This window comes from Salvia hispanica, chromosome 4, assembly GCF_023119035.1.
Source record: "Salvia hispanica cultivar TCC Black 2014 chromosome 4, UniMelb_Shisp_WGS_1.0, whole genome shotgun sequence".
Taxonomy (NCBI): domain Eukaryota; kingdom Viridiplantae; phylum Streptophyta; class Magnoliopsida; order Lamiales; family Lamiaceae; genus Salvia; species Salvia hispanica.
In genome coordinates, this window is record NC_062968.1 from 68,682 (window position 1) to 83,432 (window position 14,751).

A 14,751-nucleotide genomic window follows, 5' to 3' on the forward strand; every position below is an offset into this window, starting at 1 on the left:
AAAAGGACGAACTTAATAAAATGAACTAAATTGACATAAAGAGCTATTACAGCATGAACAACCAATATATACTATATAGTCACACTGTTACGACCTCCCTTCTACATCTAGATTCTAAGACTTTGCCCTATAATACCATGTACAATTAGGTAGCTTCACAGCACCCAAGGAGTCGAACCAAACGACAAAAAACCCGCAGACAACTCCCTACGTCTCGTGACTTGAAGAGCCTAAACACCCCGACGAAACATTACTGGCACCTGGAATATATGGGAGCATGTAGATGGAGTTAAGAGTCGACAACGAAGTGTAGTTGGTCGTGCTAGACGACACTGCACAAGCACCCTCGGGTTGGAGGCGAGGCGCATCACTCAGGTTGTAGACGAGTGGAACTGAAGGCCCTATTCGCATGGGTGACGATGACTCCAGGGAAGATGGCGAAGAAGTCGAAGGTGGGGGAACGGAAGCTGACAGCAACGGTGTGGACTCTGACGCGGTAGGCCTCGTGGTTTTGGTTTTTGCATCACGCTTGCAGACAGGGCAGAATGTTCTCCACGATGTTAGCCACGTGTCGACACAAACAGCGTGGAATTCTGTCAAAACGCAACGTAAAAAATCAGTTTCAAGATAGCCCCCTCCGTCCCATTAGCTAGCCTGTTTCCTTTACCGAAAAAGGAAACATGGCAAGATTATTTCAGTCGAAGACTTACTGTGTCGACAAGGAAGGACCCTGAGCTTTTCTCCGACACTGTAGTCTTCAAGACATATAGCGCATGTCTGAGAGGTGCAGTTGTCTTCAAGAACAGCTGTAAAGATCAAGCTGGGCATTGCCTTCACCAGACGACTGCTTATCCCGTGGAACTCTCTCACACGGGGCGCTAGAGGCCTTTCACCTCTGAACCGGTGCCTTCTCACGAAGAAACAAGTGGCCAACACAGCTGAAACACCAGATAAAGAAGAGAACGACAGCGCTATTATAGACCACGCTGGGTTCTCATAGCTCGGGACTATCCACAGCTGCAAATCAGCTGCACCAGCAGCATAGCTAGCAAGTGTTTCCCCACAAACTTTCGACACAAACACTGCATTTATGTTTATACCAACAGGATTTCCAGCCACTGCAAGTTCAGATCGTATGAAAATAGCATCAAATCTGAGTTTCTCAAGAAAAAAAGGAGATTACTTGGTAGTAAATCGGTGGTGTCGTTGTCATAGACAATGGCTGCTTCAAATCCAGCAGCTTGTGCTCGTCTAACCTTGTCCTCGAAGCTACATCCTCCTCTGATAATCAAGACGAATGGATACCTGGTGCCGTTCATACTTGCAACTATCTCGTTGGTCAGTAACGAGCAAGCATCCAAAGGCTCTGCAATGCTCACAGTCCCACCTATTCCAGACTCTTTCACTGTGGGTGCTACAACAACACAAATCTATCTTCAATAGCTATGTGTATATACACACAAAAACGACGTTCTTGATCTTTTTGTATACTACAGAGCCATCATAAGCTATAGATATATGCACACACGAAAATGACTTTCTTGATCGTTTTGTTTACTAGAGAACCATCCATCCGCATATACATCGACACAAAAAAAATACTTTCTTGATCACTTTGTTTACTAAATGCCAACCATCAGAAGCTATGGATATGCAGAGACACAACAGTAACTTTGTTTATCATATTATTTACTAAAGAGAAACCATCAGTCATCAGAAGCTATGGATTTACAGACACGAAAAACGACATTCTTGATCATTCACTCAGCATGACTGATAGATTATAATGAACCGATTTGTGGACAATAGGCTGGTATTATTTCCCATACAGATTAGATGTTGCTATCATGTTACATTTTTCAACCACAAACAAAGAAATATAACAAGAAACATAGATTGAACAAGAATCACTCGAGCATTTCATCAGACACAAAACAGAAAACTCATATATAAAAACAAATGCATAAACATATGACATAAGAATTCCAAATTCCATGAAATGAATGATATAATATAATTACAAAAAATGAAAAGAAAAAAGGGGGAAAAAATATAAAAATAAAATAAATAACTCACCAAAGAGAGCTTCAACGTCGTCGAAAGACAAAGTTACATTCTTTGTAATCATCACCACATTTCCAGAAGCTGCGAAAAAACCCATGAAATAGAAAATGCAGCACAAAAATACCCACAAATACAACATCTCTTTTTAACCTTTACAAATTTCCAATCTTTCTCCCTTGAAAAAAAAATTGATTCTTTCTTGCTATTTTCCCAAAATTCATGCAAAATTAGAAAATTAAAACATCAACTTCCATAGTGCAGCAATACTTTTTAGGGCTTTTGCAAAAGAATTTCGCTAATGTTTGATTAACGAGATCATCTAGATTACGATTCCTATTTAAACAAATGATTATCCATTTAGGGGTACATGCATGCATGAATATCTTTGTTTGGAAAAGTATAATATTAGCAACTAATATTGGGATATTTTGTAGTAATAAAATGACCGTCTTATTATGGTTAGTAACATGATCTGCAAAAGTGCCTTCGAATATTTTTAACAAAACACCAATTTCCATGTCCATTCCTTATTTATTTTGATTCTAATACTATTGTTTACGTCAGTATTTGTACAACTTAATTAAAAATAAAATTTCAATTTATTCATCTAGACTATGATTTCAAATAATAATTCAAGTTTTGTTTTTTATATTACCTCCGCCCACGAAAAATAATCTTATTTTGCCATTTTAGGATGTCCACAAAAAATAGTTCCACTTCAAAAATGGAAATTTTCTTTCACACTAAACTCACTTTTTTTCATTCGCTTTCTTACTAATAATTTCGCATTAAAACTCTGTTGTCCACATATGAGACTATTTTTTGTGGACAATGGGAGTATCAATACTAGTAAATTAATAAGGAGAATAACAAATTAAAGTACAAAAATATAATTAAATGTGTATAAAGCAAAACAAATAATGCTAAACGGGAATTAAACAAGAGTGATGCTCACAAATGGTATCAATTTCTATTATCAGAGTACCATTTCCACGACTGAATTGTGACATCACATGTTACTATTTGAATATATTTTTTTAATTGATACAAATTGAAAAGATTGAGATTGAATTGTTGATTTGACTTTACTTGCACTAAAGACTTCAAGGGATATTCATATCAAGGTAGTAATATGGCATGGTGATGAAAGGCTAGAACCAAGTCTATAGAGATTAAGACAAAGTCAGCATTAGATTCATATAATTTCATTACATATAAACCTCCATGCCTATGTACTTGGAGGACTGACACAATGGACACACACTCAACTTGCTTTCACATTCTTTACACAAACATACATGTTTACAAGGTAACAAAAGCATGCACACTTCCTTCAATCTACACACCTTACACCTCATCAACTCCTTCCTGTCCTTGGGGAGGAGGAAGTCGACCGGGCCGCCATTGCAGCACGATGCCGTGTCGTCAACCTCGCTATCCCCACACCCTTCTTTACTGTCCCTGCTTTGCGCATAAGCCTGCTCTAGGTTGTGCTTGAGGGCGTTGATCATGTTCTCGCTGTAATTTGCCTGTTGCTGCCAAGCGTTTGCCTCCAGAACGAGTTGTTCCATCCGCAGTTCAAGCTCCACGTTCTTTTTGTTGATATCTTCCACCTCGGCCTCTTTCTCCCGGAACTTTTGCAGAACCTTCTCTTCAACGTATGACAAGGTCTGGAGTTGGGTTGCTTGGAATTTTTCTAGAATAGCTTGTCGCAGACGTTCACCCTGTCCAAAGATAATCAAACCATTTCCAAATGAGACGGAATTCATTGTAATCACAATAGAAGTAAAAGAGAGTTAGGAAAACTACACATTTCTCTGGCACAAAATTAGATCCAAGTTGCTTAATTGTATTTAATTTTAAAGTTCAACAAACAATTAGTGTTGAGTAAATCAGTAGCAAAAGAGCTGCACTTTTGCCTCAAATTTGGGTCGTAATGCAAACAATTAGGTGTTAAAAAAACTAGTACTAGCAAGGATGGGAAAATCCTAAACCTAGAAAGTGAATTTTCTTCTAAAATGCTACCTACACATGAATTTATCTATTGTAATCTATGATGCTACACAATTCGTCTTGTCAGGCTTGGAGATGAAGTTTGTAACTTTCAAGTCTGATATTCCTAGGATTTGCAGAAAATGAACTTTGCAGATTAAGAGAGATGGATAAAAAGGGCAACGAGATGTTTGCTCCATCAAGAAGATTATAATCAAACAGCCATGTCCATTTTCAAAGTTTTGAATATGTTCATGACATTCACTAGTATCAAGCATGTGTTTTTCGTTGTTGTACGAACTTGAGAAAGAACTTACCAAGCAACATAACAAAATAATAGCAATACACAGCCAAGAGCAATGCAGAAAAATACAATGGACCAGGCATTATGTTTAAACAATGATTTTGCATAATTACATGTTCATACACCAAAAGTGTAAACACATAGTATATCACTTTGAAAGGATCCGCAAGTACTAGATAGCCTTCAAAGTTGAAACATAAACAAAAAAAAGTCCAAACAGCTGTGATTATTCAAAAGATTCAAGTTTTCATTAAAACCAGAAAAAAGAATGCTTTTGAGAACATGTTTATTCCACAACACAAGACTTAAACGTAACTCCATTGATACAAAACCAGTATATGACCTCTCCATATCAACTAAAAAGACTAGCAATTTACAAAATTGAAGCATAAATCATCCACACCAGCAATATATACTATTTATCATAGACAAGCAGAGATATCGATCCAACACAATACACAGTCAAATCAACCAAACATTGAACACTTAAAAGAGGGGGAAATTATTCAAGAAAATCACAATTCGCACCTGAACTTTAATGTATCTATCAATCTCAGCATCCTGACTCTGCAGCTCGCGATCAAGAGCATCTCCGACCAGCCCGAGCAAGGGCGAGTCACCTGAAGATGCCAATCGTGGATTGTCCAGCGAGAGGCCCAGCCCGGTTGACACTGAGCGGGGCTGCAGCAAATCCACGGATGATATCTGAGAATTGTTGCTGCTGTTGCTTTTATTCAGATTATTCTCCAGAAAAACTTGTTCAATCGGCCGCTTTTTCTTCGCCTCGAGCCCTAAATTCCACTGAGAATCCAGCTCGTTCTCCTCGTGAGGCAGGCCTGGAGCCAAGCCCGCAACTTGAACTGAAAAATTAAAGAAGAAATTAGGAAAATTGAGGTGAAATCGCATCGAAAGAGAAGTAATCGGAGGGAGATTAGGGCAAATACAAGGAGGAATGTAAGGGGGGTGATGATCAAGAAGATTGGGGGTGTTGAAGTAGGGCACTTGCTGCGAAATCCGGCCGTCGACGTTGCTGTTATACATATCCATTGATGGATGAAATTGATTCAAGTGTGGAGCTTTGAATTTGAAAGACGAATCATGTGTTGATTTTGAATAAATTGCTTATAGTGCTTTTGGTTTTGAATTGTTATCTTTTGACAGTCGAATTATAAAGAAAAGTTTATTTAGGCTGGCTACCTAGATAAGATATTGTTGGCAAAATTTATTCTATGCGAGTTAGCAATGTTAAGTAAGAAAAAAAAAATGCATTTAAGTTAGTCGAATATGATGATTAATATGTTGTGAAAAATAATAAATAAAATGTTATATTTATAATATTTTAGATTAATTTTGAAGTTTGGGTGAAATGCTACCAAAATTTGGTAAAATTTATAATTTTAGGGACTAATATTCATTTTTCCTTTGAATATTTTTATGAATTGGACATCGTACGAATCCATCAAATGGAATTTATGAAATTTGTTGGAGGAAGATGGTTCAAGTCGATTTGCTGATGTTGCCTGCCATCGTATGGGTTTGAGTTTTTGACAAAAATTGTACATTACAACGAGATCTGAAAATTGCACAATTGAGAGAGGGTATCATGAGAAGTTGATTTATGGAGTTGTCCAATGTTACACATGGACGGATGATAGAGTCGATCAATCCCACCTAGGATCATTCCTAATCGCAAGATGCATCACTATATCAAGCAAAATTTGGAGAACGTTTTGCTTTATGCTTGCTGAAGAATATCATGGCCTAGTTAATTCGAATTTACTATTTACCAAATTCTAGTAATCATTATTGGCAAATTAGTGGATGTGATAGCAATAGATTAATGCGCTTCTGGTGCCTTGTACAAATGCAAAATCTAGTGTCTCAAAATATTTTATATTAATCATACTTATTTTTTTTACAAATACTAGTTTATAATATAGTTATGGATGATGATTAACAATTAATTAAAAACTGTAATTTAAAAAATTAATACACCCTACTTGCAAACTTAATTGCTGAAATGATTATAAGCATTTCTTATTTGGATATAATCATATAATAGATGTGGAGTACTTCAACTAAAGCATAAAAATTGAAATTAAGAATAAATAAAAACAAATATTCAAAATGGAAACTAGTGGGTAAAGTAAGACATATAAGTATATATACTACTACTACAGTACTACTACTAAAGAGTTCATACACTTCCTTAACCCCAACTGAAGAATACATCCAAACTCAATATATACCAAAAATAAATTAAATTAATAAGTCACACAAAGCCTAGATAAAATATAAACAGACACATGAAGAACTTCAAGAGTTCTTATTCAACTTAGCCTCATGTATTCATAAATACTAGCTGCTAAGCTCACACAAATTGTGCTATGAAATTACCTCAATCAATCCTCAGCAGATATGAACAATGCAACCATCTCATCTCCCATTAATTGTAAGTGCAGTTCTTGAGGGAGATGGGCACGTTGAGCTTCTTGGTGTCATAAACGATAGAGCATTCGATCTTCTTGTAGAACTTCGGCTTCACCAGTTTGCCAAGAACATAAGCCCTCGACCGGACTGTGAACTCCAGTTTCAGCGGCACAGGGAGCGTGGTGATCCCCGTGGGGGTGCTCAAGCTCGCACCACTTCCATACAACGGGATCTTGTCGCCTATTACAGTCACAGCCATGTTCCTCTGGCTGGTACGCGATTGATAGAACTTCTTCACCTGCAACGCAATGCCACAAACCAAAATCATTCGATGACACTCGGCGTTTGTCAGATGGGTTTGACAGAGTGGAGACTTACGGTGCCCGAGCCAATGGTGAGCTGCGAGTAGGTGAGAGCGACCGGAGTTGAGGTGACGTGAACTCCGAAAAATGTAGCTGTGTTGCGGTAGGTTAGTTTCACGGTCGAGTTCATGGAGATCATGTCGGTCGATACCCCCGTGGAATCGGAACCAGCTTGAACCATGAATCTCTCAAATGTAATGCTCTGTTTAATTTCAGTAAAATACTAAAATGTCACAATCTCAATTCAACAACATCAAAATTGCGCATCATCATCAAAAAACAATTCAAATTCTACCAAATCAACTCCAAAATCACAAACCCTTCGCCAATTGATTCATACAATTCACAATTCATCACAATTTCATCAAAATAAGTAACCAAACTCGCCTTGTTTTTGATCTCCACAACATCATCACCATATTCAACGCAATTCAAATTTTCAATGAAATCACAATGCCACATAAATTGATTCATATGAATCACAATCCAACATAAATAAGTTGAGCAAATCCTAATCACAGAGCTAACAAGCCTTGACTCTCGATTCAACACAATTCTGAGCTCAACAAACTACAAAATATCGAAATCAACCAAAAAAAGCGTGGTCAAAGGAGAAACTCACCTTCATCGTGATCTTAGGCTTCTGCGGCTTGCTAGCTCCCCACAAAATCAAGGCGAAAAACGAAAACAACACAATAAATCCTACAACAAAAGCAAGGAAATAGCATCTACGAGGCAGGCCTTTCCGCGACTCCTCATCTTCCAGCAATCCTTCCTCTTCAATCACATCGCAGTCCTTCCAATTCTTCGGTCCCCTGCCCCCAGATCCGACGTCGTTCGGCAATACCTTCCTCGATCCCGGCTTCAGCGAGCCGGAGAAGCGGCTGGTTGACGACTCCCTGGAGTGGTGGCCGACGGAGGAGTGCGATCGCGGTGGCGACCCCATGGGGCTCCCCAGCACCGGAGTCGAGTGAAACGACGTCGTCGTCTTCTCCCCGTCGTGCGAATCGCGCGACGGACTCTGCACGTAGTACATCGCCCGCCGGTTGTGGTCCGGCGACGATGGGGCAAGGCTCGTCACCTCCGAATCCGTCTTCGCGTGCATTGTGTGTTTGTTTCTCTTCTCAGTGCGTGAAGAGTGTGAAAAGTTTGCTTTGCAGAATTTGGAATTTTAGAGACTTCTAATACTGAAAGAAAATGACTCTGGGCTGATTCTATTCTACTTATCCAATTTTCAGAGGATTATTTTAAATTGGCTGACATATTTATTATTACTAGTCCTTATTATAGGTATTTTAATACGATTATCTATGAATTTCTGTGGATATTATTGGTGTGACAACTTGTGTAATTACATACATCTATAACTTTGATCAAATTTGTACTAATATAGTGTAGAATTTGTTTTGATTAATTAGTTCCGTATATCACCATTCACCGACACGAAAAATGAAAATAAGTGAGAATCAATGTTGGGTAGAAAAAAGTCTGCGACAGCTGCGTTAGGGCTGGCAATTACCTTTCTTTAAAGAGTTGGTATGATTTTTTTATTTTTCTTTCCATATTATGTTTTCATTCTTGAGTTTGATCTCCTTTCATAATTATTTCGATTCTATGTATTAAAGCGTCGACCATTTTGCTATTGTAATGTCAATGAATGGTTGAGCAATCAACTTCATTGATCGTTTACCTTTTTTATATATATTAGAGTACAATTATTATAATATGGAAAGTTGTTACACTAATTTGTAGTGAGAAGAAAAAATTGCAACACATGGAGACACGTGAATCCCAAATTAATGTGTTTTTCATAAAGGTGGAAAGAGATAAAGAAAAAAAAGCTTTTATTTTCCTTGGGTCCAAAGGCATTAGTATTAATATATTATGCTTTGGACAGCAATAAATGTAATAGGAGATTCATGGGCTTTGCCCATTTATTTTTGGACTCATAATTATGGAAGTACCATCCTACATTCTTGATGTGAATTGCGCCCTAGTGACAGTACTGCTTAATTATTTGGTTAATTTGCAAATTCTTGCTTGTCATTGTTATAAAATAAAATGCATCCTTGTCTACATTATAAATATTTAGTGTATGGTAGTTCCGTTTTTGAATCTAGCTAGGAAGAGAGAAAATAGTTATGTAATAGACTTTATAGTAGTCTGTATTTTGATTCATTCTAATATTTATCACCACAATTTATATTAGAACGTGTGGTTTCATGACGTTAAATTCTTAATTACCAATAGAGAAACTAACACATAATTAGAAGTTTAGAACAGCAGACAATGAAAACATTATGTGTAATAAACAATCTTGGGTATGAAAGAGATGGAGTAATTCTTTATTAGAAACAATGAATATATTCTCATTATGTATTCTCACTAACTCATCATTGCCTTCATTTCTTCTCCTCGATCCATCCCAACAACACAACTACTAGTACTACTACTATATATACTTGCCTCCAAATATTGGTATATACTTACCCTTCTTAAATCTAGTATTCCAATACTACACAAGCTATTAATATTTTAAAATCCAATGGAAAGACTTAATATTTTTCTAAATTACATAGAAGAGTAAATATATATTAAATCACTTATTCATTTTTTAAATGCGAAATACCTAAGACAGTATAGTATATATCACCGATTAAAATATTTTCAAATTATATTCCACCCACCACCCTCCCCATAAAAAACTATACAAAATCAAGATTTTGATGCATCGATTATGGGCCATCATTGGAAATTCTGTCCATCGAGTTATATGGGTCGAATTAGGAACTGGTCCACTTAATCCTTGGCCCATATTATTAAAACTTATGCCGAATCATATGTTCATATTCTTGGAAGACGAAGGTAGTTGCATTTTTTTTTATTTTGGAAACTCTTTATTTCTAATAAAGTGAATTTTATTCTCCTCTACCAACATTTTAATTATTTTATTTTATTTTTTTCTCTTTCTTAGTTTCATTAATTATGTATTTAAATAAATGGCGAATCAAATGTTCATACTTTTTATGAATGGAAGGAGTATTTAAGTTGGGACGAAATGACTAACATTTTTTAATTCCCGTAGCGACATCAAACTTTTCCATAACCAAGTAACCAAAAAGCGGGTAGTAAGAAAATGATAAAAGATGTATGAAAATGATATAGGCCATTAAACAAGACACATACAACTAAATAAAAACAAAAGGAGCACATACCATATTGAAAATTATCAAAAGCAATACCATTAAACAGTAATTAAAACTAAGGAGCATTATGGTGATATAACTCTGGAGTCTACTGATCCCAAATCCCAACCTCCATGAAGCCATCCTGATTAGCACACCCCCTAAACATCCCATTGCAGTTGAAGCCACACGCCACCTCCCCTTTGCTCGACACCGCGATGAGCCCGGCCTGGCCGCCTCCGTCGAGCCTCCGCTCGATCACGAAGTCCACCGCCTCCTGCAGCCCCATCCCCTTGTACTCCATCACCGCCGCCACGTCGCGGGCCAGCGTGCCGCGTATGATGGCCTCCCCCTCGCCCGTGCACGACACCGCGCACGCCTCGCACGCGTACGTGCCCGCCCCGATCAGCGGGGAGTCCCCGATCCGACCCGACATCTTGTTCATCAGCCCGCCCGTGGACGTCCCCGCCGCGCACCGGCCCTCCCCGTCCACCACCACGCACCCCACCGTCTCCGGGGCGTACACGCTGATCGGGAGCCCGTTCATCTTCAGCGGCGGACCGTCCGCCTCTGCCCCGCACAGAGGAATCCGATAGTCGAACTGCCAAAATGCAATTAATCACGAATTGTCCAACACTCCAACTAGTAGTAGTATTTTAATTATGGAGTACTCCTACTACTTACTATGATTGAATTGGCTTCTTTGGCCAATTTCAGCATTCCGAGGTTGTCCTCAGTGATGAAGTAATCATTGTCAACCAACTCCACTCCCTAAATTCACCAATTGTTAAACCATTTTATAATTCAAAAACAAAAAAGCTAGGCTAACAATATTAATTAAAGTACTCCTCCGTCCCGGATAATTCAGGTCACTTTGACCAAGCACGGGTTTTAAGAATTATAATGAAAAGTGGATTGAAAAAGTTAGTGGAATGTGGATCCTACCTTTATATATTAGTTTTATAATAAAATGTGAGTAGAAATGAATTAGTAGAATATGAGGTCCACTGCCAAAAATGGTGAAAGTGAAATGGGACACATTATGTGGGACGGACCAAAATAGAAAACTGGGACGAATTATCTGGGACGGAGGGAGTATCTCTTTCACGTGTATACTAGTAACAAACAAACCTGTTGTTTGGCGAAGTCCTCGGCTCCGGAGAAAGCAAGATAGGAATGCGGCGATTTATCCATGACGAGACGGGCGAGCGAGATGGGGTTCTTGACGGTGGTGACGCCCGAGACGGCCCCACATCGCCGCCCGACCCCGTCCATGATGCTCGCCTCCATCTCCGCCGTCCCTTCCGCAGTCAGCGCAGACCCGCGCCCCGAATTGAACAAAGGATCACTCTCCAGCTCTCGTATCTACAAACAAAATTAAAGGATGGATCAAAAACACATGCATGTAGCCATTTATAAATTAAAAAAAAAAGACGTACTACAAGCTCGACGACATCAATGGGAGGGAGAGAGGAGCGGAGGGCGGAGATGCCGATGTCGAGGCAGCGAGTGAGGAGTTTCTTGGCCTGCTCTTGACGCTCCTTAGGGAGGTTTGGATCCACACCAGCGCCGCCGTGCACCGCTATAGCCCAACCGCCCATTTCCCCTCTCTCTCTCTCTCTTGGATGCCGCCCGGCGTTTCTCTCTACTCCACTTATAAACATTCTCTCCGCTTATTTATAGCCTATAGGCGTGACCGATCCATACCTAAATCAAAAATTATATTCATTAATTCCATTTTTTAATTACTACTACTATTTTACAATAATACACCTGTCTCCAACCTTGTAATTGTAATAACACTCAGTATCATGTTGTATGAACCTCCTATAGTAACAAAATTAATTCTTATCAAAATACTATAAATGTGAGGACCAGGGGTGAACACATAAATTTGTTTTGGTACGTACCATATATTCTCAATATTCAATTTGTAATTTCGATAATATTTTTCTAATCACTGCAAAAATTGATGCGCAATTACTAGCGTTTGGAAAATTTTAAATATTCATAATTTATAATGTAAAAGAAAGCGTCCCTAAATTGATGGCAAATTATCTTGATATTTTACTAATAAAGACACTATGTGATATAATTAGACACACAAATTAGCACAATTAATAGCATTAAATAGTGTTGTATATTTCATTGTGATGATAATATTTTAAACGATTTACATAGTAACCATTTGGAAAACAAAATAATTTGGTTACGGTTTTCCTTACTGTGTGCAACAAAGGATCCTATTTTTCTGATTTGGAATTTACTTCATAAGATTTAATTTGTGCATATTTTCAGTTATATCTGGGTAATAATACTATTCATTACGCTCTGAATATTCGGATCGTAACATATGGAGTGTATTTTTTGTGATATAGTAATTCATAAAATTTGCATCAATTCAAACAAATGGATTAATTTATAATTTTTCAAATTGTGGTCGTTTTTAAATACTTATAAAACTTTTGCTTGCTAATTTATAATTTTATTATTTTTATTCGAATATTCATATCGTGGGAGGAACGGTCACTCATTTCGTCAATAAAAATAATAAAATTAATTCCACACCAACATATTGTTAAAATCTAGATATGCAACTTGCAATGGCAAATAGCGTGCTAGTCTATTTTATTATCTCAATACTATTTACTAAAACTAAGATCTTCAATTCCAAGATAGAATTTTTCTAAATAATATTACTTTCTAATTAACATTGATGAATTGCTAGCAACTGTTTGGTTTTTAGGCGTAAAATGGAAAATATCAACTCCATTAGTATTGTTTGTAAGTTTTTACAAAAAAATACTTCTAAAAATAATATATAGTCATATTTAGGTTGGGAGTTGATTTATTACAAAACAGGGATGATTAGGATGTGATAAGGATGCTGATTGGTTTAGAATCGGTGTAAATAATCATAATTAAGGAAAACCAGCTATACTTGCTTATTGTTAAATATAATGGTTTCACATTATTCAACTTGTTGCACGAGTAGGTTTTTATATTTCTATAAATGAAAAATATGATATATAAGTATATAAAAATATTTTGTTGATATATTTTCTTCAAGATTTGTGATATTTGAATTTGATGGAGGTTTAATAAAGATGAGCTATAATAAGCATAAATACATGCATGAAATATTTTAGGCGGATTTCCAAGGCCTATTGGATGTATTTTTGGAAATGAAATTAATTAACAACACAACCAATTAACTAATAAACCGTTAATCAAATGAAAGTGTGACATATTCGTACCATTCAAGGATACATTAAAACTTAAAATGGGATAGGTATTTAGTTTCAATAGTATTCAAAAACCAATTCCATTTTTTGTTTTTGAGAAAAAAATACCTATCTTTATGTTTACACTAAACTCAAACCCAAATATTTTTAAAATTTTGTGAGTAAAAAAAGTATAATAAAGAAAATATTCTTTTAAGTTTGAGTTTAGTATGAATGATTAGAGTAAAATCATATTTAATATGACATTTATATTAAAATGGGTTTGAATTTAGTGTAAATGATCGGAAATGCTCTCATTAACGGATCAAAACGTAATCGTGTATACTGATCTTTGACGTCTATTTTATAATAATTGGAGTATAAATTAACGATCAAAAGTCATAAATAAAACGTACAATGTCACATGACACACATAACATTAGGTGTAAAGTGATGTGAAATTCCTATCCTCTTCTTAGTTAATGACATCTAAATTAATGTGTGATTCGATATTTTTTTTAAATTATTAGTAACACTTTATTATTCTATTAATATTAGAAGCAAATATGATTGATTATGACAAAAAATACGATTATGAGTCGTGTGAATTTAACTTTGTATAAGAAAAAAATGAATGGAATTATAATGAAAATTGTGGACAAACAAAACGAATATCACTTTCAATGGTGGAAATTAGGCCTAACTTTTGGGAAAATGAAATCAACTTTTCCGATTATGGTGGAATCCTGCTAAGATTCTTTGTATCATTTCAAATAAAATGGAATAAATATTAAGATTCCAATGACGTGATTTTGTCTTTGGAAAATGATTTTTGATAGATATTGGATTGTCTAAATAATAAACCATGAAAAAGAAATAGCATCCGAGTACTGTTGATGACATCGTGACACGAATTGGATAGCTGTTTAGTTTATTTACTGACAATAATGGAATCTTTAGACTTAATAATTCAATTAAGACATGATAACCTTTTCAAAAATAAATAAAATAATAAAACAGGATAAGATAGGGACTTCAGTAAAAATATTACTAGCATTTAAATAAGCAAGAATCTATGGTACCCTATTTCCTAGAGTCAAGTTGTCTTTATAAGGCTCAGATTTTGAAGAATGTAAATTTTAAAAAAAATGAAGAAAGTGGACGGTTGTGAGCATATAATGGAAGAGATG

General features: G+C 36.4%; 4 protein-coding genes across 4 annotated transcripts; all 4 read right to left on the reverse strand.

The window, feature by feature from the left end:
- Positions 1 to 41: 41 nt before the first annotated feature.
- Positions 42 to 2,221, reverse strand: LOC125217660 (receptor homology region, transmembrane domain- and RING domain-containing protein 2-like). The gene is made up of 4 exons (XM_048119177.1): positions 2,077 to 2,221; positions 1,184 to 1,414; positions 711 to 1,118; positions 42 to 593 (listed from the first exon to the last, which is right to left on the reverse strand). Exons 1-4 carry the CDS (start codon positions 2,201 to 2,203, stop codon positions 208 to 210), a joined length of 1,152 nt encoding a protein of 383 aa, XP_047975134.1. The 5' UTR covers positions 2,204 to 2,221; the 3' UTR covers positions 42 to 207.
- Positions 2,222 to 3,236: 1,015 nt separating this feature from the next.
- Positions 3,237 to 5,510, reverse strand: LOC125218940 (probable BOI-related E3 ubiquitin-protein ligase 2). Its single transcript, XM_048120754.1, has 3 exons — positions 5,305 to 5,510; positions 4,889 to 5,220; positions 3,237 to 3,788 (listed from the first exon to the last, which is right to left on the reverse strand). The coding sequence occupies exons 1-3, from the start codon at positions 5,405 to 5,407 to the stop codon at positions 3,273 to 3,275; spliced, it is 951 nt and encodes a 316-aa protein (XP_047976711.1). The 5' UTR covers positions 5,408 to 5,510; the 3' UTR covers positions 3,237 to 3,272.
- Positions 5,511 to 6,481: 971 nt separating this feature from the next.
- On the reverse strand, positions 6,482 to 8,378 carry LOC125219078. The gene is made up of 3 exons (XM_048120942.1): positions 7,775 to 8,378; positions 7,169 to 7,354; positions 6,482 to 7,088 (listed from the first exon to the last, which is right to left on the reverse strand). The coding sequence occupies exons 1-3, from the start codon at positions 8,255 to 8,257 to the stop codon at positions 6,807 to 6,809; spliced, it is 951 nt and encodes a 316-aa protein (XP_047976899.1). The 5' UTR covers positions 8,258 to 8,378; the 3' UTR covers positions 6,482 to 6,806.
- Positions 8,379 to 10,301: 1,923 nt separating this feature from the next.
- LOC125185439 (probable isoaspartyl peptidase/L-asparaginase 2) lies at positions 10,302 to 12,001 on the reverse strand. Its single transcript, XM_048081968.1, has 4 exons — positions 11,777 to 12,001; positions 11,469 to 11,702; positions 11,022 to 11,108; positions 10,302 to 10,938 (listed from the first exon to the last, which is right to left on the reverse strand). The coding sequence occupies exons 1-4, from the start codon at positions 11,999 to 12,001 to the stop codon at positions 10,447 to 10,449; spliced, it is 1,038 nt and encodes a 345-aa protein (XP_047937925.1). The 3' UTR covers positions 10,302 to 10,446.
- Positions 12,002 to 14,751: the final 2,750 nt, after the last annotated feature.